This window comes from Macaca fascicularis, chromosome 8, assembly GCF_037993035.2.
Source record: "Macaca fascicularis isolate 582-1 chromosome 8, T2T-MFA8v1.1".
Lineage (NCBI taxonomy): Eukaryota > Metazoa > Chordata > Mammalia > Primates > Cercopithecidae > Macaca > Macaca fascicularis.
In genome coordinates this window covers 76854213-76871575 of record NC_088382.1, presented here as the reverse complement: position 1 = coordinate 76871575, position 17363 = coordinate 76854213, and the positions used below count along the sequence as shown (strand labels likewise).

Here is a 17363-nt window from a genome sequence, read left to right as displayed (position 1 = left end):
GGGTCTCACCATCTTGGCCAGGCTGGTCTTGAACTCCTGACCTCGTGAGCCACCCATCTTGGCCTCCCAAAGTGCTGGGATTACAGGTGTGAGCCACAGCGCCCAGCCAAGGATGCTACTTTATTGAGCTCTCCTTCTCAGACCACAACAGTTAACCCAGAATTGCCTTGGCTAGTGGTATAGAAAAATCCTTTGACTAATCTCTAATCCTGAAACATTTTTCTCATTATTAATTATTTTAAAAATTAAAATAAGGCTTAGCCCAAAGAAAGGAGTCCTGCATGCTAGAAAGTTTCCACAACATTATCCTGTTTTATTTCCTTCATGTACTTATTATCTGAAATTGTCTTTTGCTACTTTACATGTTTATTGACTGTCTGCCATATGATTTAAGAGCAGAAACCTTGACTGTCCTGTTTACAACTGTATTCTTAGTGCTTAAAAGAATGCCTAGCACATAGGCAAACAATATTTATCTGCGGAACAAATAGATTTAAATTTAAATATTTGTTAATATATAATACTAAAATTTTCCTTACCTTTTGAATTACAAAAAGTTATGCTATTTGCTTCTATACAGACAGCAGTTTGTGAAGTTTTTACACAGGTTGGAATTCCAATAATTTTATATTCATTTCCTATATTCATTTTATTCACTGATTCATCTAAAATTATTAAAAACAGAAGAAAATGCATATTCACTAAATGAACTTTGTACATGAACATATGGTTCAAAGATCCAGAACTAGTAACAATTCAGTAGTTGAGTTAGGAGTATTTTTGTTTAGCATAATATCCACATAAAGTGACACTAATAATATAAACTGATGCAATTTTATTGCTGATAAATTTTGATTCTTATTTGCAATGATGAATTTAACTTCAAGAAGCATGTGATATAGCAACTAGACACTCTTCTATAACATGGTCAAAAGAAAATAAAATTATTCCATATAAGATGAAACATTTTTCCATTCAATGAAAAGGAATGTTAATAAAAATGACCTTATAAGTGATAATTTTATTTGAGAGGAAAATAATTTTACTGTCTACAATACATGTAAGTACTTGTAAAAACATTATTTAACTTATAAAATATGTGTTTTTTTGTTTGTTTTTGAGACAAAGTCTCGCTCTGTTGCCCAGGCTGTAGTGCAGTGGCACAATCAGCTCACTGTAACCTCAAATTCTAGGGTTCAAGCAATCCTCCTGCCTCAGCGTCCTAAAGTGTTGGGATTACAGGTGTAAACCACCATGCTCAGCCTGTAAGATATTCTTATCTGTGTTTTATATATGAAAAAACCGAGAGGTTACATGGCTTGCACAAAGCTAAATAACTAGTAAGAAGCAGAGCTGAAATTCACATTTAGGTTTGCCTACCTACAAAGTCTACCCTCTTATATTATACTAGGTTCCTCTCTCATACCTAGAGTTTGGGCAACACTTTGCATGAGTTCAAAATTTATTTTAAAAAACACACGAAAAATTTTGATCCTCCATGCCACAGTTAGAAGTTGGTTGGTTGTAAAGCTGTGAAAGAAAGGTTTACAGGAAGGAGCAAGGGTTAACTTATCTGTGATCAGAGTGGTCTTCCTTTTTTTTTCTTTTCTCTCTAGCCCCAGAGAGCTGAACAATAACTCCAATATTTATGTAAGACACACACATAGAATAATAGGAGATCCCATTGTCTTAAAACAACTGTGGCCCTGGGACTTAGCTCAGTGCTTGGGACACAGTCGGTCCTAATATCATTTTAAGTGAGTGTTGTATGACTGAATGAATAATTGATATATTAACTAAATATGACTCTTTTAAAACACTCAAGAATTAGAAGACTTGTGATTCTTAAGATATAGAAATACCATTTATAATTTATAAGCATAAACAAGTCAATGGCTTTTTTTCTGAGATGGAGTCCCACTCTGTCGCCCAGGCTGGTGTGCAGTGGCACGATATTGGCTCACTGCAGCCTCTGCTTCCCGGGTTCAAGCGATTCTCCTGCCTCAGCACCCTGAGTAGCTGAGATTACAGGTGTCCGTCACCAAGCCTGGCTAATTTTTGTATTTTTAGTAGAGATGGGGTTTCACCACGTTGGCCAGGCTGGTCTTGAACTCCTGACCTCAGGTGATCAACCATCCTAAGCCTCTCAAAGTGCTGGGATTACAGGCTTGAGCCACTGCGCCTGCACTGGCCAGTGTTTTTTTATTTTTTTAGAGACACGGTCTCGGTTGCCCAGACTGGAGTGCCGTGGCACCATCATGGCTCACTGCAGCCTCCAACTCCTGGGCTTAGGCGATCCTCCCACCCTCCCACCTTAGCTTCCCAGGTACCTAGGACTACAGACATATGCCACCACATCTAGCTAATTTTTTATTTTTAAATTTTTTATAGAGATGGGGTCTCACTATATTGCTTAAGCTGGTCTCAAACTCCTGGCCTCAAGTGATCCTCCCACCTCAGCCTCCCAAAGTGTTGGGATTACAGGCATGAGGCAGCCCCTGTGCCCAGCCAGTTACATACTTATAGCAATTTATTTTGAGTTCAAACAGAATTCACTTACCTCTTAGGAAAATTGTAACAGATTGAAACCTAAATGGCTGGTTGTTAGAATGTCCTTGAAAAGCATGAAGTCCCTTTGTGGCAATTATTTCAACTATTTGTTTATCTTAAAGCAAAGAGCAAAAAAGAATTAGATATTAGAATATATATTTAATTTAATTTCCATATTGAAATATCAGACACTACTTTAAAAATTGTAATTACAAAATGTAAATGCATATTACCACCAAGTACTCTAAATTTTCTGTCTTCTTGAAGTGAAGATGCACAGAGATTACACAAAAAGTCATTTCTTATCGTTGCAGATTCTGTAGCACCAGGCACATGCACTCTTATATACTGAAATCCTGAAAGAAAACAGTGGTAAGATACATTTGCTTTCAGATTTAGCTATCTATTTTGTTTCTTTTGTTATTGTTGTTATTTTTTAATTTTTTAATTTTACATTTTCTTTTTTCTTTTATTACTGACACTAACAGATTGTAGCTATTTCAGTCCTTTAAAATTAGTCTAATTCAAAATGGAATTAATTCAGTTTTGCACTTTGAGTTCAGGGTAGTTCAATTAACAGTTAACAGCTGTTTTTGCAAGGCATTGTGCTAAGGCACTGGCAATATGGATGCCTAAGCACACAATTTCTATATGTGGCAGTGAGAAACAGGTAATTTCCACCTGTGGTATTCATTTGCAGAGTGTTCAGAGAGAAGACAGGAGGGTCAATCAACCCCAGTGAGAGGTGGCGGGGATAATTTTGAAGTCCTGGAGAAGGACTAAACTGAGGTTAAGCCAAAGGGTTGAGAGAGGACATTAAATGTTTCATTCACAACGTCATGAAATAATGTGTGAGAAGAGCAAGTACTTCAGCAATATAGGTGCACTTGTTAAGATGGGGGTGGCAGAGAAAAGGAGAAAAAATGCATTTCAAGATTATGCAAAGTAAATATATAAACATTAGGAGATATAAAATTTTTATTTAAATTTTTTCTATTTTGTGAGTGTTTTATAACTAATTGTAAATATGATTTAGGATTAAACAATACATTGTTCAATTTATTTATTTATTTATTTTTTTAGACAGGGTCTCTCTTTGTCATCCAGGCTGGAGTACAGTGGCATGAACACAGCTCACTGAAGCCTCGACCTCCCTGGCCCAAGCAATCCTCCCAACTCAGTCTCTTGAATAGCTGGGACTACAGGCATGTGCCACTATGCTGGGCTAATTTTTGTATTTTTTGTAGAGATGAGGTTTCTCCATGTTGCGCTGGTCTCAAACTGCTGAGATCAGGTGATCCTCCCTCCTCAGCTTCCCAAAGTGAAGGGATTACAGGTGTGAGCCACCATGCCTAGCCAATTGCTTAATGCTTTGATTTGCCTTTTTAATATTTACCTTTTGAAAGAGGGCATGCTTCATCTGAACAAAGAAATCTTGCACCTTGTGTATACTTGGTTACAGTTGTCATTGCAATCACAATTCCTTGCATCATATAAAATCTCTGAGATGTATAATCAAGTGGAAATTCACACAGATCAAGACCATAACTTGGCAGGGGAGGTAAATGTGTTAATTTCAGCACTATATTAATCTAATAAGAACATAAAAATGGTATTAATGAAAATTGAAAATCCAATTTGACTTGTATTACAATATAGTAAGTATATTATAGAGTAAGTCAAGTAATGATATGTTAATGTTCTTAGGAATCGAAATTTTAAGCCTTAGAGAAATGATATTCAAGTATAAAGTTAAAGAAGTAAAAATCCTGTAATCTAATATTTTAATTGAAAATAGCATTATGAACTTTAAATTTTTCCTTAAATATACACAATTTCTGACCATATCCACTGAAAAGACTTAAAAAGCAATGTCAACCAGGGCCAGGTGCGGTAGCTCACGCCTGTAATCCCAGCACTTTGGGAGGCCAAGGCTGGTAGATCATGAGGTCAGGAGATAGAGACCATCCTGGCTAACACGGTGAAACCCTGTCTCTACTAAAAATACAAAAAATTAGCCAGGCATGGTGGCGGGCCCCTGTAATCCCAGCTACTTGGGAGGCTGAGGCAGGAGAATGGTGTGAACCCGGGAGGTGGAGCTTGCAGTGAGCCAAGACTGTGCCACTGCACTCCAGCCTGGGCGACAGAGCGAGACTCCGTCTCAAAAAAAAAAAAAAAAAAAAAAAAAAAAGTCAGCCAAGTAGCAAAGAAGCATGCCTAGTGCCCAGATTGTGATCTCTTGTTAAGTATCTTTTCTCACTAAAAGGAATCAGGATTCCTTGGGGGAAATGGCTGATTTCAGGCCTAGGATAGAAAATATAACAGATGAACTTGGGGTATCTTCTAACAAATGGCCTGTGTCAAAAAGACATAGGAGCAACCTTGAAGGGACCCCCAATGACAAAAGGTAGGATAATATGAGCATCAAAAGGAATGACAGAGACTCACTGAAACATATTGTATATATTTAAAAGTTCATGAGTTCCTCATATTTAAAAAAGGAACCCCCCCAAAAAAATTGGTCATTATTGGAGGCTGCTAGATTTCAACTCATTACTCTTTATAAAGGCAAAGAATCATTTACCCTGCCTTTCCTGCACAAATTATATTTCAGAGTAACTAACTAGCTGATGAGAGAAAATTAGTCTTACAGAAGAATTTCAGCTAATTCAGAAAGAACGCTAAAACTAGAAAAATTGCAATTTTGCAACTCCTAATGAAATAACGAATTCTAGGCAATGAACATCAATGGCTGCTAAAACCATTAGGTGAAAGTTGACGAGAAACTGTATAATGGAGAGAAGGGAATGACATCACAGGAACCCATTAATCAATTGTGACACTGTTAAAAGTGCAACAATAGATACTATATCCTCCTGATATAGCACAATATGTAATACATTACACTAACTATTATGTATTCTTGTCAAGTGATTTGAATCTGAATCTAAAAAGCTTTTACAGTTAACTTCTATTTTAGAAATATGAGGTTAGGGAAATAAAATAGCCCTACAAGGAAGCAATTAGATAAATCAAGATTATATAACATAGGACAATTAGTTTCTTCAAAAAGTTAATGGTCTAAAAAGGGAGGGAGAGGAAATGGCTCTAGACTGAAAGAGACTTAGTGAGATGTAAGAACAAATTATAATGTGTGAACTTTGTTTTGGTCCTGATTTGGAACAAACCTACTGTAAGATATTCTTGAAACAATTGGGCAAATTTAAATGTAAACTGGACTTTAGATAATATCAAGGAATTATTGTTACTTGTGTAGGGGTGATAACATTCTGGTTACATAACAAAAATGTCCACAGCCGGGCATGGTGGCTCATGCCTGTAATGCCAGCACTTTGGGAGGCCGAGGCGGGTGGATCACCTGAGGTTGGGAGTTCGAGACCAGTCTGACCAACATGGAGAAACCCCGTCTCCACTAAAAATACAAAATTAGTCAGGCGTGGTGGCATATGCCTGTAATCCCAGCTACTTGGGAGGCTGAGGCAGGAGAATTGCTTGAACCCGGGAGGTGCAGGTTGTAGTTAGTCGAGATAGCGCCATTGCACTCCAGGCTGGGCAACAAGAGTGAAACTCCTTCTCAAAAAAAGAAAAAAGAAAAATGTCCATAATTTTTACAGGTTGATACTAAAGTATGTAGAGATAAAATAATAGAATGCCTGGGATTTGCTTTAAAATATTTCAGAAAAAAAATTCATGATGCAGGTATGAAAAAATATTATAATATTGAATCTGAGTTGAGTGGTAGATACATGAAGGTTCACTGTATTATTCCCTTTACTTTTGGGTATGTTTGAAAAGTTTTATTATACAAGTGTTTAATGTTGGCCAGGCGTGGTTGCTCACACCCGTAATCCCAGCACTTCAGGAGGCCAATGTGGGCGGATCATGGGGTCAGGAGTTTGAGACCAGCCTGGCCAACATGGTGAAACCGCGTCTTCACTAAAAATAAAAATATTAGCTGAGCGTGGTGGCGGGCACCTGTAAACCCAGCTACTCGGGAGGCTGAGGCAGAAGAATTGTTTGAACCTAGGAGGCAGAGGCTGCAGTGAGCCGAGATTGCACCACTGCACTCCAGCCTGGTGACAGAGCGAGACTCCATCTCAAAAAAAAAAAAAGTGTTTAATGTTATAAGGGATAATATGAGAAATAAAGATGCATATGTAAGATATTCTATTGAACTTTGAAAAACATGTACTATCCTTTTTAAAAAAAAGTCTATGAATATAAAAATACCTTTTTACAGTCATCATGTGAATTTGTACCTGAGATTGCTCAGTTAAATTTAACTAAAACTTACTTGTGTTTCAGTCTGCAATTGTCCAATTAATGAGAGAGTCTTAACAGCAATAAAACAGACCTGTGATTTCAAACAAACAAAAAAAGTTACCAAAAATTCCGTGTGGCACAAAATTATTTCTTTTTTTGACTTACTGATTGAAAAACTTCAGCTGCTTTTAAAGGTTGGTGTAAAATGTGATTTCCAAGCTCAGCATCTAATTCAACAACATCAGAGGGATTTATTAAAATTTTGAATCGATAGACAGCATAGCTTTGTTTTGAATCTGTGAAAATATACAAATGTAAAAGTCAGGATAGCTATGTGTAGGAGTTTATTTGAAAGTTTTAAAAATTACTCACTTTTGCTGAACGTACCATTGTAGTACTTGCAATCATCTATAAACTTTTGGAGGCCTCCACTTCTGTCAAGATAGATGAGGGCCGCCTCTTTCATTTTTAGATTTGACATTTTCTCCTGGTTAATGACTCGTCTCTATTTCTAATTGATTAAACCACAATTGTTGGTAAAAGCTACAGATGGCGAAACTCATAGAAGGGATGTGAAAACCTAGAAATAAAATTAATTTTATTTTTGAAAATCTCTAATAAGACTTCACAAATTATTAAAGTTGACAGTGAACTAAAACTAGGCAAAACTTCCAACTTAAAAACATTCCTACCCAAAGAAAAACAAAACGTTGCTTTCTTTTGCCAAATAACTTTTTTTTTCTTTCTTTTTTTTTTTTTTTTTTGAGATGGAGTCTCGCTCTGTCACCCAGGCTGTAGTGCAGTGGCGTGATCTCAGTTCACTGCAACCTCTGCCTCCCAGATTCAAGCGATTCTCCTGCCTTAGCCTCCCAAGTAGCTGGGACTACAGGTGTGTGCCACTACACCTGGCTAATTTTTTGTATTTTTAGTAGAGACGGGGTTTCATTGTGTTAGCCAGGATGGTCTCGATCTCCTGACCTCATGATCCGCCGGCCTCAGCCTCCCAAAGTGCTGGGATTACAGGTGTGAGCCACTGCACCCAGCCCAAATAACATTTTTATCCAGATTGTTATGAGATCCTTCACAAGACTGAAAACTTAAAAACAGGAACCTCAAATGTCTCTTAACAGAGGTGCTCCCAAAAATGTTTGAGATAAACAATATCTGATGATGAGGGTCCTTTGCAGGTGTTGTTTAAAAAATGAAACTGGTAAAAGTTGTTTTATAAATTCAATCTAAGTAACAAAATATAGTAGAATGAGTATTAACCTGGGAAACCTGAGAACTTGGTTCTAGATCCAGCATTTCCTGATTGCTATGGGGAAATCATCTGACCTCTCTTGGCTCAGTATCTTAATCCGCAGGAAACGAAAGTGTTGTATCAGATGATTAAAGTCCCCTCCAATTTTAAATCTTATGTTAGTGACCAACATAAAACATTAAACCACAGTAATGAGTAAAGAATGGAATATGTGAAATTCATTGAAAGACAGCAAATACTAACCGGAAACAATATATGTCAGTAGTTGTAACAGGTGCTAGAAATAAAATGATTAATAGGTGCTAAAAATAAAATGATTAAGATTGGATCCTGCCTTTCAAGAAGTTGCTAGGCAGAGATAGAGAAGTCAGAAATAATGACTAATACATTATTCACTCATTACCAGTTTTTTTGTTTGTTTGTTTGTCTGTTTTTGTGAGATGGAGTCTCACTCTGTCGCCTGGGCTGGAGTGCAGTGGCAGGTACCATGTTGGCTCACTCCAATCTCCACCCCTTGGGTTCAAACGATTCTCTTGCTTCAGTCTCACAAGTAGTTGGGATTACAGCCACGTGTCACCTGGCCCAGCTAATTTTTGTATTTTTAGTGGAGACGGGTTTCACCATGTTGGCCAGGTTGGTCTCGAACTCCTGACCTCAAGTGATCTGCCCGCCTTGGCCTCCCAAAGTGCTGGGATTACAGGTGTGAGCCACCGCACCCGGCCTCATTACCAAATATTTATTTGGCTACTACTATAGGTTGGATACTAGATTGTCCTAGGCACTAAGGATACTAAGATGAGTAAAACGTGGTCCCTATCCTTCAGAAAGAGTTCAGTGAGAGAAGACATATATGTAAACAGTTACATGGCAATTTAAGTGCTGTAATAGAAATATGAATATACCAGGTAGCATGAAAGGAACAACATATACGAAATATTTCACAAAATTTGGGGTCATCCTTGTATATGTGTCATAACATTTTCTATTAAGACATTTTCATTGAAGACGGTGGGGTCATAGAGAAGAAGCTATGAATTCTGCTTTAAGGTGACATTTGATAGATGACTATTTCACTAATTGGAGGAGAGGTGAAGAGAAAGAGTTTCAGAGATAGAGGTCACCTCCCACCCCCACTATCAGTTTTACACTACTGGATCCACACACCCATTACGTGGAGTTCGGCTACTTTCCAAAGAAAACTAATTGAGACTGTCTTTTTCACTACAACATAGAAGTGAAACTTTAGCGTTTATTTCTCTGTGGCCATAGGTACAATGATCTCAAAATGTGTGTTGTGTTCAGAACATCACATCTTTGCTGCACTAGAACATTAGGTTTCTGGGGTGAAATGAAGGGAGACTATTGGTAATTAAATGGTTGGGTGAGGCCAGATTATGCACGCTTTTGAAGATTATACAGGCAAAGAGAAGCCATCAAAGTTTTTTTTTAAGGGTGGGGAGTATTATAGTCAGACTTTTTTTGTGTGTGACAGGGTCTCACTATGTTGCCCAGGTTGGAGTGCAGTGGTGTGATCTCAGCTTGCCGCAGCCTTTACCTACCGGGCTCAAGCTATCCTCCCTTCTCTGCCTGGGACTACAGGCATGCGCCACCACATCCAGATAATTTTTAATTTTGTTATAGAGATGGGGTCTTACTATGTTGCCCAGGCTGGTCTCCAACTCGTGGGTAGCTGTCTCGTCCTCCTAAAGTGCTGGGATTACAGGTATGAGCCACTAGGCCTAGCCCATAGTCAGATTTTTATTTTGGAAACCTGTGCCTGCTGCCAATGTAGAAAGTAGGTTGGAATAGCGGGAGAGCTGATAATCAGTTTCTACCTATTGGGATATATTCCTACAAAATGGATGACCTGATTCAGGGCATTAGGAACGAAATAGAATGGGTGAGATCGATTCCAGAATTTTAAAGATTGCACACTGGACCTGGTGATCAGTCTACAATACGGAGAAGGGTAATCGAAAGCTGTGGGGTTTTAATATGTGTATGGGTGGATGCTGCTGCTCTAATAGAAATACGGAGCCCAAGGAGAAGCGTAAGGACATGAGGAAAAGTTCCCTTGAGATATTCTGACTTTGAGGACCCTTGGGATTCCCTGATAGATGTAAGCAGGAACGGGCCACAAATCAGGGCCTGGCTTTCGGTAGCATCAAAAGAGTTACAGCTAAGTCTGGGTGTCAGTGCGTAAAGCGGAGGCCCTGGGGAGTGGACGCGTTTTCACGGAAGCAGATTAAGTCGGGAAAAGACATAGAAGCCTGTGGAAAAGCGTTAAGTGAGAGAACAGGGATAAAATTCTAATTCCCTGTCTTCCCTTAGTCTAACGAACACCGAGTGTTGCTGCACGCGGATTCTGTCTTCTCTCCGTGCCCTGTCAGCACCCGGATGAACTGGTGAGGGGAAGATGGCAGGAAAACGCTTCACACCAAAGCGGATGAAAGCGAGTCCAGACTCATGAGGTCCCCTCCCAGTGACAGCGGCGACCTCGAGTTAGGGGGACCCCAGCGCTGTAGTGCTTTTCACCCACCTTGACTCCCACCGAGCGCGGCAGCGGTTGCTTGCCGCCTGCGGCGTGGGCGGAGCGGAGCTCTAGCGCGCATGCGCCCATATACCAGCTGTGGGCGGCTTGCGCGGGGCTTGCCGGGACCGCCCGCGCTCTCCAGTCAGCAGGGGAACTAGCCGGGCTTCTTTCCCTACGTTTTAACTTCTTCACTCTTACTCCCTCCCAGCGAAGCAAAGAAAAGATAGGGCTACGTTTGGTTTTTGTTATCTCAGGCCAATGGTGTTGATGTTTAAAAAATTCAAAACCCAGCTTCAGGGAATGCAAAATGTCTAGTCACTTTGGAAGACATTCCAGTATTCCCTCAAACGACTCAACATAAAGTTACCCTATGATCCAGCAGTTCAAGTCCTAGGTATTTATAAATACACCCAAGATAATTGAAAACATATGTTCACACAGAAACTTCTACACGAATGTTCATAGTATTATTCACAGTAGCCCCAAAGTGGAAATATGAATGCCCATCACCGATCAATGGATAACTGTGGTGTAGCCATACAATGGAATGGTTTTGGCCATAAAACGGGATGAGACACTAATACATGCTGCAACATGGATGAACCTGGCAAACACTATGTAAAGTGGAAGAAGTCAGATACAAAAGGCCATATGTTGTGTAATTTCGTTTATATGAGATGTCCAGAATAGGCGAATCTATAAAGAGAGAAAGCAAATTTGTGGTTTCCCAGAGATTGGTTGAGAATGCAGAATGATTGCTAATGCTTATGGGATTTCTTGTTCTTTTTAAATTGTGGTGAAATATACATAAAATAAACAATTTTAAACATCCTAAAGTGTACAGTTACACTACCTACGTTCACACTGTGCACTCATCACCACTATCTGTAGAACCGTTTTCATTGTCCCAAACTGAAACTCCATATACATTAAATAACTCCCCATTCTTCTCTTCCTCATCCCCTGGCAACCATCATTTTTTGCCTCCTTGAATTCGGCTACTCCAGGTACCTCATGTAAATAGAATCATACAGTATTTGTCCATTTGTGATGGGCTTATTTCACTTTGCCGAACTTCTTCCAGTTTCATCCATGTTGTAGCATGTTAGTTTCTTCCTTTTTAAGGCTGAATAATATTCCATTGTGTGTGTACCATATTTTTTTGTTGTTCATGAATTCACATGGGTTTTTTTTTTAGAAGTGATGGAAATGATCTAAAATTGATTGTGGTGATAGTTGCACAACTCTGAATCTACTGAAAGCCAGTTAACTGTATATTTTAAATCGATGAATTGTACAGTACTTAAATTAAATATTACTGAAGTTGGCCAGGTGCGGTGGCTCACGCCTATAATTCCAGCACTTTGGGAGGCCAAGGTGGGTGGATCACTTGAAGTCGGGAGTTGGACACCAGCCTGGACAACATGGTGAAACCCCATCTCTACTAAAAATACAAAAATTAACCAGGTGTGGTGGTGCGCACTTGTAATCCCAGCTACTCGGGATTAATACTATTAGCAGGCAGGAGAATTACTTGAACCCGGGAGGCAGAAGTTGCAGTGAGCAGATATCACACCACTGCACTCCAACCTAGGCGATAGAGCCAGACCTAGTCTCAAAAACAAACAAACAAACAAAAAACAAAAAAAAAAAAAACCACAAACTTAATGAAACTGTTACCAAAAAACCCCAAACCCTTAAATTGTGCCTGCTTCTCCACCATTAGTATTCCTTTTTTTTTTTTTTTTTGAGACAAGTCTTGCTCAGTCGCCCAGGCTGGAGTGCACCGAGGTGGTGCGATCTCGGCTCACTCCAAGCTCCGCCTCCCGGGTTCACGCCATTCTCCTGCCTCAGCCTCCGGAGTAACTGGGACTACAGGCGCCCGCCACCACGCCCGGCTAATTTTTTGCATTTTTAGTAGAGACGGGGTTTCACCGTTAGCCAGGTTGATCTCGATCTCCTGACCTCGTAATCCGCCCGTCTCGGCCTCCCAAAGTGCTGGGATTACAGGCGTGAGCCACCACGCCCGGTCCCCCCACTTTTTTTTTTTTTTTTGAGACAAGGTCTACCTCTGTCACAGGACTGGGGTGCAGGGGCCCAATCAGGGCTCACTGCAGTCTCAATCTCCTGGCTCAAGTGATCCTCTCACCTCAGCCTCCCAAGTAGCTGAGACTACAACCGTGCCTGGCAAACTTTTAAATTTTTTTTTGTAGAGACAGGGGTCTCATTTTGTTTCCCATGCTGGTCTCAAACTCCTGGGCTCAAGCAATCATCCACCTCAGTCTCCCGAAGTGCTGGGATTACAGGCATGAGCCACCGCGCCCAGCCTGGACCTTTAGTGTCCTTGATACAGTTATCAACTCTGTTCCATTGCATTGGGTTGGATCATTTACCATGAAAAAGTAATTGCGTTCATCCCTTTTCATATATAATAGGGGTGGCAAAACATCTCAGAGTTTGGGAGAATATAATCTATTTTAGTTGTGAGATAAAATATGTTTTAGGAGTAGAAATCCATTTACAACAACAAGGAGGATGTTCAAATTGTCTTGCACTACAATTCTGTGATAAAAACTACAATTTTATATGGGAATAGGCTATGGTCTGGTGATGGCCATTGCATTTTAAAGTAGAATAAATTCTTCTAGAAGGTATCTATATATTTTAAAGTTTTTTTGAGATGGAGTCACGCTGTGTTGCCCAGGTTGGAGTGCAGTGGCATGATCTCTGCCTCCTGGGTCCAAGCAATTTTCGTGCCTCAGCCTCCCAGGTAGCTGGGATTACAGGCACATGCCACCACGCCTGGCTAATTTTTGAATTTCTAGTAAAGTTGGGGTTTCACTATGTTGGCCAGGCTGGTCTTGAACTCCTGACCTCAGGTGAACTGCCTGCCTCAGCCTCCCAAAGTGGTGGGATTACAGGTATGAGCCACTGCATCCGGATATTTTAAAGTTTTAATTTTAATCAGTTCATAGCATAACATTGTTCATTTCTGCACCAGAGTAATAGTTTTATATCAACCAAGTCCAGCAAAATCTTCTAATAGATTTTTATGTATTTAATACATCCTATAAAATATCTGCACAGTCAGGCGTGATGGCATGCATGCACCTGTAGTCCCAGCTACTAGGGAGACTGACTGGGAAGTTGCAGTGCATTATGATTGTACCACTGGACTCTGGCCTAGGTAACAAAGTGAGACTCTTAGAAAAAAAAAATCTGTTAGGCCTAAAATCGGAATTTAAAACCTTAAGAATTCAGCACATTTTTTACATTGCAAACTCTCTGAAAATGATAGTGATATCTAGAGTCAAAATGCCATTGTTGCTTATTGCTACATACTTACAGTATTTTATTCTTACAAAACATCACTAAACAGCAGAAACAAGTTACATGCAATCTGATAAAATGGCTCAAATATTAAGGTGGTAGAATTATGAATTATTTTTACTTTTGCCTTTAATATAGTTTTTTTTGCCTTTTAGTATTTTTCATTGAGGTATAATTAATATGCAGCAAAATGAACGGCTCTTACATATTGTCTTATGAGTTTTTGAGTTTTGAGAAATACAAACCTTTTATTTTGTATTTTTTGTTTTTATTTTATTATTATTATTATTATTTTGAGACGGAGTTTTGCTCTTGTCTCCCAGGTTAGAGTGCGATGGTGTGACCTCGTCTCACTGCAACCTCCGCCTCCCAGGTTCAAGCGATTCTCCTGCCTCACCCTCCTGAGTAGCTGGGATTATAGGCGCCTGCCACCATACCTGGCTGATTTTTGTATTTTTAGTAGAGACGGAGTGTCCCCATGTTGGCCTGGCTGGTCTCGAACTCCTGACCTCAGGTGATCCACCCGCCTTCGCCTCCCAAAGTGTTGGGGTTACAGGCGTGAGCCACCACACCGGGCCAATTTTTTATTTTTAAATTTTTTTTCAAAGCTTTCTTTTAATTTTAATTTTTAAATTTTATTTTTGCCATGACATGTTTTCATCTGATAATTTAAAAAAATATTTTTAGACACAGTCTCATTCTGTCACCCAGCCTGGAATGCAGTGGTGCCATCTCAGCTCACTGCAACCTTCGTCTCCTGGGCTCAAGGGATCCTCCCACTTCAGCCTCTGCAATAGCTGGGACTAACCACACCTGACTTACCAGGTATTTTAAAGGATGTATTAAATACAGAAAAATCTATTAGAAGATCCTTCTGCCTCAGCCTCCCGAGTAGCTGGGACAACAGGTGTGCACCACCACACCCAGCTAATTTTTTTTGTATTTTTTGTAGACAGGGTCTCACCATGTTGCCCTGCTGGTCTTGAACTCCTGGGCTCAAGCAATCTGCCCATCTCAGCCTCCCAAAGTGCTAGGATTGCAGGTGTGAGCCATCACACCCAGCCAGCCTTGTAATATATGTTAAAATCAGGTAATGATGCCTCCAGCTTTGTTTTTTTTTTTTTCTTTTTTTTGTTTTTTGGAGATGGGATCTTGCACCGTCACCCAGGCTGGAGTGCAGTGGAGTGATCACAACTCTCTGCAGCCTTGGACTCCCAGGTTCAAGCGATCCTCCCACCTCAGCCTCCCAAGAAGCTGGGATTACTGGCACATGCCACCATGCCTGGCTAGTTTTTAAAATTTTTTGTAGAGATGGAGTCTCTCTTCATTGCCATGGGCTCAAGTCTTCTTCCTGCCTTGGGCTCGCAAAGTGCTGGGGTTAACAGGTGTGAGCCACCCAGCCAAGCTTTGCTCTTTTTGCTCAGGCTTTCTTTGGCAATTCAGGCTCTTTTTTGGTTCCATATGAATTTTAGGATAGCTTTTCTAATTCTGGTAAGAATTGCATTCAATCTATAGGTTGCTTTGGGCATCATGGTCATTTTAATGATATTAATTCTTCTGATCCATGATCCATGAGATGTTTTTCCATTTGTGTCATATTCAATTTCTTTCATCAGTGTTTTCCAGTTTTCCTTGTAGAGATCTTTCACCCCCTTATTTAAATTTATTCCTAGGTGTTTTTTGGTTGTTGCTGCTGCTTTGTTGCTATTGTAAATGGAACTGCCTTCTTACTTGCTTTCTCAGCTAGATCATTATTGGTGTATAAAAATGCTACTGGCCGGGTGTGGCGGCTCATGCCTGTAATCCCAACAGTTTGGGAGGCCAAGGCAGGTGGATCACCTGAAGTCAGGAGTTCAAGACAAGCCTGGCCAACATGGTGAAACCCTGTCTCTACTAAAAATACAAAAATTAGCCGGGCGTGGTGGCGGTCGCCTGTAATCCCAGCTACTTGGGAGGCTGAGGCAGGAGAATCACTTAAACCTAGGAGGTGGAGGTTGTAGTGAGCTGAGATTGCGCCACTGCACTTCAGCCTGGGCAACAGAGTGAGGCTCTGGCTTAAAAAAAAAAAAAAAGCTACTGATTTTAGTATGTTGATTTTGTATCCTGCAATTTTATGGAATTCATTTATCAAACCTAAGAGTTTTGGGGTGGAGTCTTTTACTTTCTCTCTTTTTCTTTTTTTTCTTTTTCTTTCTTTCTTTTTTTTTTTTGAGACAGGGTCTCACTCTGCAGCCCAGGTTGGAGTGCATTGGTGGTGCAATCACAGCTCACTGCAACCTCGACCTTCTGGGCTCAAGCAATCCTCTCACCTCTGCTTCCCAAGTAGCTGGGACTACAGATGTGTACCAACATGTCTGGATAATTTTTTAATTTTTTTGTAGAGACAGGGTTTCACCATGTTAGCCAGGCTGGTCTTCAACTCCTGGACTCAAGTGACCTGCCTGCCTTGGCCTCCTAAAGTGCTGGGATTACAGACATGAGCCACTGTGCATGGCCAGGTTTTCCTAGATATAGGATCAGGCCAGGTGTGGTGGTTCATGCCTGTAATCCCAACATTTTGGGAGGCTGAGGAGGGAGGACTGCTTGAGGTCAGGAGTTCGAGACCAGACTGGGCAACATAGGAATACCTCATCTCTACTAAAAATGAAGTTAGCCAGGCATGACTGGCTATATGATAAACTACAGGTGTGTGCCTGTAGTCCCAGCTACTTGAGAGGCTGAGGTGGGAGCATCACTTGAGCCTGGGAGATTGAGCTATAGCAAACCGTGATTGCACTACTGCACTTCAGCCTGGGCATGAGGGCAAGACTATGTCTCAAAAGAAAAAAAAAAAATCATCAGTGAAGAGGGTCAATTTAACTTTTTTTTTTTTTTTTTTTGAGACAGTCTCGCTGTCACCCGGGCTGCAGTGTAGTGGTGCCATCTCAGCTCACTGCAACCTCTGCCTCCCTCCTGGGTTCAAGCGATTATCCTGCCTCCGCCTCCCTAATAGCTGGTATTACAAGCACCCGCCACTACGACTAGCTAATTTTTGTATTTTAGTAGAGATGGGGTTTCCCCATGTTGGCCAGGCTGGTTTCAAATTCCTGACCTCAAGCAATCCACCTGCCTCAGCCTCCCAAAGTGCTGGGATTACAGGTGTGAGCCACTGCGCCCAGCTTAACTTACTCTTTTCCAACTTGCATGCTTTTTCTTTCTCTTGCCTGATGGCTCTGGCTATGACTTCCAGAACTAAGTCAAATAGAAGTAGTGAAAATGGGTGTCCTTGTATTGTTCCAGTTCTTAGAGAAAAGGCTTTCAACTTTTTCCATTTATTATATTACCTCTGGGTTTATCATATATGGCCTTTATTATTTTTAGGTATATTCCTTCTATGCCTTGTTTTGTTGAGGGTTTTTATGACAA

At 40.4% G+C, this 17363-nt stretch overlaps 1 protein-coding gene across 2 annotated transcripts in view; it reads right to left on the bottom strand.

Annotated features, from left to right (window-relative positions):
• Window positions 1–10698, bottom strand: part of MCMDC2 (minichromosome maintenance domain containing 2) — a 52747-nt gene extending 42049 nt beyond the window's left edge. The window contains exons 1-8 of one of the 2 annotated variants that reach the window (XM_005563459.5): window positions 10635–10698; window positions 7222–7414; window positions 7000–7130; window positions 6866–6925; window positions 3947–4142; window positions 2784–2906; window positions 2561–2665; window positions 540–665 (exon numbers count right to left, since the gene is read on the bottom strand). In XM_005563459.5, the coding sequence (XP_005563516.2) occupies window positions 540–665; window positions 2561–2665; window positions 2784–2906; window positions 3947–4142; window positions 6866–6925; window positions 7000–7130; window positions 7222–7315 (835 nt within the window). In that variant the 5' untranslated portion in view covers window positions 7316–7414; window positions 10635–10698. Of the gene's footprint in view, window positions 1–539; window positions 666–2560; window positions 2666–2783; window positions 2907–3946; window positions 4143–6865; window positions 6926–6999; window positions 7131–7221; window positions 7415–10634 lie in introns of those variants that run through there. The other variant, XM_073998876.1, reaches the window with a different exon arrangement.
• Window positions 10699–17363: the final 6665 nt, after the last annotated feature.